The 9,447-nt window shown below is 45.0% G+C and overlaps 1 protein-coding gene across 1 annotated transcript; it reads right to left on the bottom strand.

Annotated features, from left to right (window-relative positions):
- Nucleotides 1-134: 134 nt before the first annotated feature.
- Nucleotides 135-9,447, bottom strand: nocta (nocturnin a). Its single transcript, XM_014969778.2, has 3 exons — nt 8,897-9,447; nt 1,475-1,750; nt 135-1,391 (listed from the first exon to the last, which is right to left on the bottom strand). The coding sequence occupies exons 1-3, from the start codon at nt 9,102-9,104 to the stop codon at nt 538-540; spliced, it is 1,338 nt and encodes a 445-aa protein (XP_014825264.2). The 5' UTR covers nt 9,105-9,447; the 3' UTR covers nt 135-537.

Below are 9,447 nucleotides of genomic sequence, written 5' to 3'. Positions count from 1 at the left end.
ATATTTTTTTCTTGTTTAATGCTGGCTCATAAGTAACTTAATGGAGCACTACTGCTCCATTAAAACTTTTTTTTAATCTAACTGCCAGCAGATTGAGACTGGAAGTGATTGAAGGCAGGATCAGGTAGACAATGTTCAGAGTAAAAACAATCACTTTATTAGTAATCATGAAGTGTTGTTGTCGTCATGACAACAAGACCACTCCCCCCCGTGCCCACCCACATCACTACCCAGAACCTTACAGAGTGTAAGGAATAATTTAAGACAGTCAGGCTCTTTATAAATAACTGCAGTGATCAAATGTCAGGAAATGAAACCCTCAGGTCCTCATAGAGCCAGAAAACCCAAGAGCCTCCCACTCCTCACCCCCGCCTCCCACCGGCTGTTCAGTCTCACCATCAGAGTTCCAGCAGAAGTGATTCCACAGCAGCCAGCTTCACACAAACAGGAAGGTTTAAGACAAGCTCAGCATCAGGTCAAAGGTCAGGTTCCTCTGATGTGGCCGTCTTGGTTTCAGCTGGAGCTGTGATTGGCTGCCTACAACAGCCTGTGAGGCTCCTCCCTGAAGCTGATGTCACAGAGCAGGGCCAGGTGGTCTGAGGGGTAGTGGTATGAGGGCAGGCGATCGGGTCCGATCTGCTGCTCTGTGGGGATGTCCAGCAGTGCCTCCACCCTCAGGGCACGCTCGCTGTACCAGATGTAGTCCAGAGTGCTGCAGCTCTCTCCAGATGGGCGGATCTTCCAGCTGGTGTACGCCGGCTCTGTCTGCCCGTCACTGCTCAGCAGCTTGTAGGCGGAGCTCAGGCCCAGGGGGGAGGAGCTAAAGTGCCTGTAGACGTCCTCTGAAGGCTCGGCGTTGAAGTCCCCACACACAACCAGAGGGACTTGCCCCGGCCCAGCCCCCGAGCCAGGGGCCGTGATGCCCTGCAGGCTCTGCAGCAGGTCGGCACCTTGCGCGCTCCGCAGCCTCTCCCAGCCGCTGCGGGCCTTCAAGTGTGTGACGGCCACACACAGCTGCCGGCCCGTGGCCAGGCACCGCAGCGTCTGGGCGATGGCCACCTGGTTGGTGGGCAGCATCATGGCCGACAGCCGCAGGTGGGCTGTGGAGTGCAGGTGGAAGCGCGAGCGGCGGAAGAACAGCGCACAGCCGTCAGGGCCATTGTTGTGCTCCACATCCAGACAGGGAGACCAGGGTTTGGGTAGGAAGTTGCCATGGTAACCGAGGCTTGCCATAATGGGCTGGAAAGTGTCATAGTAGTGGTCGACTTCCTGCAGACACACGATGTCGGGTCGGTAGGTGAGGATCTCCTCCAGGATCTGGTACTTCCTCTCATGCCAGCTGAGAGCCTCTAGGGGGCAGCGGATGAAGCTGTCCTTCCCCTCACCGAGAGCTGCACACACACACACACGAACTCACAGCATGAACACACAGTAGCTAACAGAACACAGCTCCTCTCAGCATACAGAGCCTTACCTTGGGCCAGGATGTTCCATTGCAGGACCCGTATGGACGGGTTATGCTGGTGGCTGCAGGGCGCCAGCAGCTTGGGTCGGACTAGGTCCCGCTGAGGCCGGGCCGGGCGCAGCCGCAGCGCCTCCTCACACTCTCTCAGCAACTGCTCCGGCTCCACCTCCACTATGTCCTGGTCCTGATCCGGGTCCGGGTCGGGCTGGGCCAGAGAGGAACTGCTCAATGCCTGGGCCATCGACCCAAACAACCTGCTACTGCTGCTGCTGCCCATTGGACAAACTGTGGGGGGGAGGACAGAGACGCATTAGTCACAGGAAGCTGGGGTCAAAGGTGAAACACGGTGACGGTGAACTGCACTGAGGTTGATTTGCTTCAGCCTGTAAGGCCGTGGTTCTGTTAATTAAGGTCAAGTCTAGTTTATTTGTAAAGAACATTTCAGCAGCAAGGCAGATGAAAGTGTTGTACATTATACAGTCAACAATTATGAAACAAACATTACATTTTGTCAAATGCCATCAACAAAATCAAGGAAAGATAAATCAAATATATTGATCAATGTTCAGTTCTGATTCTAAGGCAGCTGTAAACATTGTGTCATCCCCACATAAATGAGCTGCAACAGTTTACATATTAATTAATTGCAGTTCAGTTTATTAATTCAGTTTGTAACATTTAATCCAGACTTCTCAGTTATACTCAAAAGTGAAAATGTGCAAACGATCTGTTCTCAGTTCTTAAAAGTTGAAGTTAAATGACCACACCAGTCTGAGTAGACTTCTTCTGCTGTCTGGACCAGAAGCCTACTGAGCACTGCTGCCACCTAGTGACTAGATGTTGTTTTATGGTTTAAGCATGAATAAAAGATCCATAGATCAATCCATCCATCCATCCATCCATCCCTCCCTCCCTCCCTCCCTCCCTAGTGGGGTCACGAGGTGTGCTTGTGCCCATCTCCAGCGGTCAACAGGTGAGAGGTGGGGTCACTCTGGACAGGTCACCAGTCCATCACAGGGCAACACAGAGACAGACAGGACAACATCAGGGAAGCACACCTAAGGAGAATTTAGAGAGACCAATAAACTTGACAGTCATGTTTTGGACAGTGCATGCACCGGGAGAACATGCAAACTCCATACATAAAGACCCTGAGCCGGGATTCAAACCCAGGACCTTCTTGCTGCAAGGTAACAGTGCTACCAACTGCCCCACTGTGCAACTCATGAATAAAAGATATGAATACCAAAGTCCTGTTGCCTCTCACTCCCCCTCAGACAACTCACCACCTCACTATTTGAAAAGAACTGCTTTAAAGAAATTGGATCATATGGATCCAATTTCCATATTGGATCCATACAGAGGAGGAAGCCAGGTACCAATGGTCCCAATGTCTAGAACATTCCTGAACCCAAACTTGAACATCTGCTACTGCACCAGAAGTACAGTACATAGATGTACTGGGTCAGAAATTGATCTATAATTCTAGTAGGGCGAGGTGGTTGTCTAAAGACAAAGGACCATTCAGGGTCAAGTCCACTGCAAAGTGTAATTAACAGCTGCACATCGGTAAACAAGACTTCAGTAAGCTGAGAGAAGGACGATTCTGCTTCCCTGTCAGGTCTTACACTAAACAGCTTTGAGGGAATCTCCTAAGCTGCAGTGTGAGTCAGCCTCTCTGATCTACAACAGCTAACCACCAGGTGGAGGAAGGAAGGGTCTTACCCATGGCTCCTTCTTTGGTCAGATCTGAATCCACAGAGCAGGACAGTTCATCTGTCTGTGAGTTCCTTCTCTGATAGTCCTGCACTAGAACGGCCCTTCCTCCTGTCTGCTGTGACTCAGCTTAGCGTCTCATCCTCCCTGACTCATCAGGCCCCTCCCCTTCCTGCTGGCTGGGTGACAGAGTGACCTCTGGGAGACACACTAAGCCAGGCTTAGACCAGAACAGCTCCTTCATTGTGATGAAGATGAGGGTTGATGAAAGGAGCTGCATGCGTTTAAATAGAGGCTCAGAGTTCAGAACCATGTTAGTGCTTTTCTCAAATAATTTATTGCTGAAATAGAAAGTGTATGTTAGAACTTCTACACTCAGACCTTAGAACTTTATCTCTTTCAGAGTAAAGTTTATCTACGTCAAACTGGATTGACCAACATGTGACGGTGTGAGCCTCCAGCTGTGAAATTAACATAAGATCTAATCAACAGCTTTTTCTAGGATGTGAAACAACCACAGTATCTCTGAAACCAACATGGAACTACTGAGCAGAAATACAGAAGATTCAGGTCTGAACCAGAATCTTCACATCACATTGCTGCCATAAACCCTGAGAATGGAGGTAATCATATATTTCCATCTATTTTGAGCCCATGAATGTAGCACGGTTAGAGATAAAACATAATAACTCCACCCTGGAATAAAAAGGTAAGGAAAAGGAAAAAAAAAAAAAAAGCTTTCCGTTTGCATTACCTCTCATTCTTCTTCTCCTCCGGTTAGGCCAAGTCCTGTGCTGGCTCTCACTTGATTTGAGCTGAAAATCTAATCAATCAGATCAACCAGAATGGTTGCTATGCTAACTGACAGAAATGCCCTCTAAACAGATGAATGGAGCCCAGTCTTGGAAGTATTCTGTCACAGACGGTCATGTTGGAAGGATGTACTCGACCTTCAGAAATGCTAGTGTGGAAGCAAACTACTGCTGAGATCTAAGAAACACGCAGATAATCACAGGGTTTTGAATCACAACCCCAAAACTCAGAACCAGATCAGGTCTGTTCTAAAGATAAATGTCTTTAGTCTGCTCTGTAAGACCAAATGGATTAAACCTAGTATTTTCTATCCATCTAAACACATCCACACACTGATAGGCGGCAGTTTCTACAGGTTTACTGTCTTGCCCAAGGGCGCTTTGACATGTGGCGGGGCAAAGCTGGAGTCAAACTGTTTTCCACTGATGCCCTGCCTCTATCAGAAACACAAACTGATACTTAGACCACCTACATCCCACATGGACTCAGTTCCAGTCAGTCCGAAGGATCTTCACGGAACAACTGACTGTCGCCACCCGTCCTCTCCGTTGGACCTTTAGTCATCCCACGGTCTTTCTCCTCTGAGCGGTGCCGAGTGACAGCACACAGTCATCATGACACAGAGCAATGACTCACTCACAAGAATGGTCTTATTCTCCCTCAAACAGGCACACACACAAACCAGGCCAAGTAGGCAATGCAATGAGAAGCTCAGTCAACTGGAACGTCAGGCTACATGGCAGAAGGGCAACAGGCCTGATAAATCTGAACTCCTGTGACTCAATGAACTCTCTGACTTTTTGCACCCAAATAGTTTTACTATTCTGAAGCAATCTATCATATTCAGTCCAGCTGTGCAACATCTGGAACTGACACAGAATCTGCACAACATAGCTAGCAGCTAACCGTCACTATCAACAAGAAGTTCAACATCCCAACTGGAACGCAACTAGACCAAATCACTCAAGGAACATTATTAGCTCTTTTTTCTGGTATTTTAAGCATGAAGTCTCAGGACAGTACAGATTTACTCCAGAACAGCCTGGTGGCACACATTCATCTGTAGAAGAATGAGAACCCATAGCAGCACCAATCACATGCCCCCCTCACTAACTGAATTACCAGGAACACAAATTAGATTCACTTACACGGAATGTGAAAGAAATGACAGTAAATCATGTGATGGAAAACAAAAGCAAAGCCTTTATACAGAGAGTCACTGAGGAACTAATTACAGAACCATTAACAGATATGAGCGCTAAAGCTTCCAATAATGAGGAGGAAAAGCTGAAATATTTTCCATTGGAAGAAAATCTGATAGAACAATGAATATATGGTACTGCATAACCCAGTCTCTCTTGGATATCAAGGCAGGGACAACGATCCTGATAAAAGAAACCATTGCAATTCCCATTGGACCAATAGCACTGGACAACATCAACATAAATGATAGGATACAAGGTTTCCAACAGGGACATGGAAGAAGTGCAATGAACTGATGGAAAATGAACAGAACTTAATCTGCGCTCTTTTTTTTTTGAAAGGAGATTGGTGAGGGTGTTCCAACTACCAAGGGATCACACTTCTCTGCCTCTATGGAAAAACTTCTTGTAGGGGATGAAGAGGAAATTTAAACTCATTGCCATACGCTAAATTCAGAAGCAATACAGCTTTCGTCTCAGCCACACAACAGTGGACCAGATCTTTACCCTCAGAGTTGAGGGAACTTTAGCTATATGGTCAACAGGTGTTTTGTGGCGTCAGAGAAAGCACAGGACCGCGCCACTTGAGGTACCAGTGAGACCTTTTAGGACCAGATTCCTGATGCTGTGTCAAACTCTTCACCAGTGGAGATTGGACACCTATGTTCCCAGTCATATTACTGTTCTGCATCAACAAGCTCTCAAGGTAGTGTAGAACCTCAGGGTCTAACCCTACTTTTTACCAATGATGTGTTTTGGTTGGCTTCTTTAAGCTATGGTGTTCAGCGTGCCTAAGTAATGCACGCTGAAGGTGTGTGTGAAGCAGCATTTTAGCGGTCACCCTGTGAAAAACTGACAGCCTGAAATCTAAGTTTACTCAGTCCTTGACAGAGACAGTGGGTTGCTTAGTCACAGCTGATCTGGCAGACATACAGCCAAAGCCAGCAGGTTCAGATAGTGGATCTCCACATTGGATGTTATGTCCCGTTGATATGGAAATGAGCAGTCATTCTGAAAGACTAAAAAGTCAGCTAAAACAATGTTGGACTAACCAGCTGTTAGCTTCCACCTTCTCCAAGGTGTCTGTACTTTCCAACAAGCTCATGGTGACACTACAGATAAGGCGAATATTGCTGGTAAAACCTTCATCTGATTAGTCCTCATCAGCACTACTACTACTACAGTCCAGCTGTGCAACATACGGAATTGACACAGAACCTGCACAACATAGCAGTTTAACTCTGTGCCTCTTAAACATGTCCATGCATAGGGGACAAAGTACTTGCCCTGCTGATCCATAATCAGCAGGGCATTGACTGTCTTTGTGCATTGTTTCTATTCATATTGTTGATTTCAGCTCTTCAATCCGATTTCGCTGACTCAACATATCAGAACAGAAAGTGAGGCAGACCTTGATCTACTTCGCCTCGTGTAAATCATCTGTTGACTAAAGTCCTAGATCAGTTACACAATAAGCCACATTGAGACCTTTAAAGCAGGGATCAGCATGAAATGTTTGAACAATTTCAGTTTTAAAACACTCAGGCCCAAATAAAAAAGAAAAGGAATTAGTTTTGAACTGTTTACATGGGAGGATCCAGGAGAATTGGTTCAACCATTTGAAGACCTGACCATTTGTCAACAGCTCTGATTCACTGTTACTTTGAGAAGAGAAGAGGAGAGTCATGGAATACAGACGGAAGTAAAGAGAGAATTAGCCGGAGGAAATTACTGGGCTCAGGCACCTGCCGGAGGATCATCAGGATCAGGGTTAGGGTTCATCCGCTCTCAGAGTTTTAGTGGTGGCAGGAATAGAAGTGACTTGGCAAGAACAATGACACACCATGCAGTTAGGCACAAAATGCCTCATACTGCTGGAATATTAGGATTTTAAGAAGTATTTGTATGCATTTCTTATGACTAGAAGTAATTTTTGCTTCAACTCAAATCTGACAGAGAATCTGCAGGGGAAGCAAAAGATTAAGGTGATGGCAAGAAGGTTTTCTAACCTTAAAGCTAATCCCTTTGGATAAATCCTCAAAATGCCCCTACATTGTTGTAAGCAGGGTCTGAATGCCTGTAAGCCAATAAAGATTAAGTGATTGACTTTTGAGAAAGATAAAAGTAGTTTTTGACATTTTCTTTGTTTTACAGAATATTTTTTAAAAATGTATTTAATAAAAAATCATGACAGATGGTCATTTCTCATTTCCTGGCTGGGAAAGAAACAGCCAGGAAGAACCAAGAATCTCATCTTGGTTAAATAAATAATAAAATCTTAAATCTAAATCCATCAGGCTTACGAATAATTTTGGGGTTTACCATACATACCAGACCTGTTATTTGTGTAAATATTTTAGAAAAGTCTGTGCATTCTCAGAACCAGAACCAAACATGGAGAAGCAGCATTCAGCTTATGCACCACCAATCTGGAGCAAACTTCCAGAAAACTGTAAAACAGCTGAAACACTAAGTTCCTTTAATTTAAGGCTAAAGCCCTACCTGTTTAGTTTATTTTGACCTATAATAAATGGAACATTGGGCAATATATTCAACATGTACTGATGATTTTAATTATGGCAATCATCAAAATGTAATATTTGTCCCTGGTTTCTTAATTGTCGACTGCATGTTCTTTTTATTATGTAACTTTGAACTAACTTGTTGCTCAGATGTGTTTTATAATTAAACTTCAACCAATCAACTATTGGTTGATTGATGTTTTAGGGTCTAAAGTATGTAAAACTCAAAGAAGATGACAAGCTTGTTAAATGTTCATAAAATAAAGCCAAAGTATTTGAAAATGATAAAAGTAAATGTGTGGATGTCAGAGCAAACAAAGAGAAAGAAAAAGAACAGGCAGGTCAAAGTACTCTGTATTTTTACTTTTTTTGCTGATTTCTTATCAGTTCAGCACACTTTACATGGTCTGCTTCAGCTATAACAAGTATCAGTACAGAAGGAAGAGGTCTGTGAACTGAACATGTGACAGAGGTCATCTGAAGGAGGCAGGGATGATGCTGGTGAGAGGTTTTTTGCAGAGCTGAGAATAAGCTGACATCTTCATCTGCCCAGCTTTCTAACCATACAGCCAGATACGTTAGCGGATTTAAAGAGAAGCAGCAAAAGCTAATGAGGTGGATTAGCTGTGGCTGGTAATAACCGATGGTGTCACTCAGGAAATGTTATTGCGGAATATAATCTTTGTTGCCTGCAGTCTGATTAGCTGTTGGTATGTCATGATAGTCATGAAACTATAGTACAGCAAGAGTCTTCAGTCAGAGGCCTCTTCGGATTTGTTGCTACAGACTCAGCAATGAAACTTTGAAGATAGTTGGATGATAGGATTCATAAGAACATCCTTTGGGATAAATAAAGTGTTTTTAAATTTGAAGTAAGCTTCTTGCCAACATGTGTGAAAACCTCTGCTTTAAAGGCCTGCTTGCTCTGGGATTTGCAGAAGTCATGACTCCATCAGATTTCTACTTAAGAGTTGTTCTGCTATAGAATGACCTTGGACACCTAAAATCTCAGTTCGATTGCCGTGGTAACATAGAGGAGGAGGTGACACTGGAAGGGAAGGGGTAAAGGGTTACCATCAACCCAGAACCCACAGTTTGACTCATGAAAACGCCACGTCGCGGTGTGTTGATAGGTCAAAGTTTCTTGGTGACATGTTAGTGAAAACAGAGAGTGGTACCTGGTGCTGTTATGGTGGTGGCTGTGGCACCCGGCTTCAGCGGGCCACCAGTTCTTCTGACTCCCCCTCCTCCGGGGCCAGTGTGACAACAGCGGGTTCCAGTAGCGGATGACCCAGCCGGGGGAAGCGGTGTCCGGGATGGTTGTCCCCCGACTGATGAAACGCATATTTGGCTGAACAAAGCGGAACAACGACGAGCTGAATTCATTGTGAACTGTCGGGAGCCGCACTAAAAAAGCCTTTCGTCTTTCTAATGTTCCCCTTCACGCGGCTTCTTCTCTCTCTGTGTAGAACTGAAGAAAGACGGAAAGCCGGCCGGTAAGTTGCATCATTTTCCTGATTTACGGAACGCCGGTAGCTGAGGTGAAACCCTATTGGTGGGATAGTCCACAAGGCTCTGTGAAAATCTCACAGTTACAAAACAAATGCCATTTACAATGACAGTGATTATATCGTGTTAAATGTAGATATATAATTAGCGTAACAAATTAATAAAAACTTCAATTTGAAGAGCTGCTCATCCACCTGTCACCCCTACTGTGCAGCTGTGG

This window comes from Poecilia mexicana, unplaced genomic scaffold, assembly GCF_051168715.1.
Source record: "Poecilia mexicana isolate PSO_F unplaced genomic scaffold, ASM5116871v1 scaffold_10, whole genome shotgun sequence".
Classification (NCBI taxonomy): domain Eukaryota; kingdom Metazoa; phylum Chordata; class Actinopteri; order Cyprinodontiformes; family Poeciliidae; genus Poecilia; species Poecilia mexicana.
Note: the sequence above shows the minus strand (reverse complement) of the source record. Positions and strands in the feature narration are given on the sequence as shown.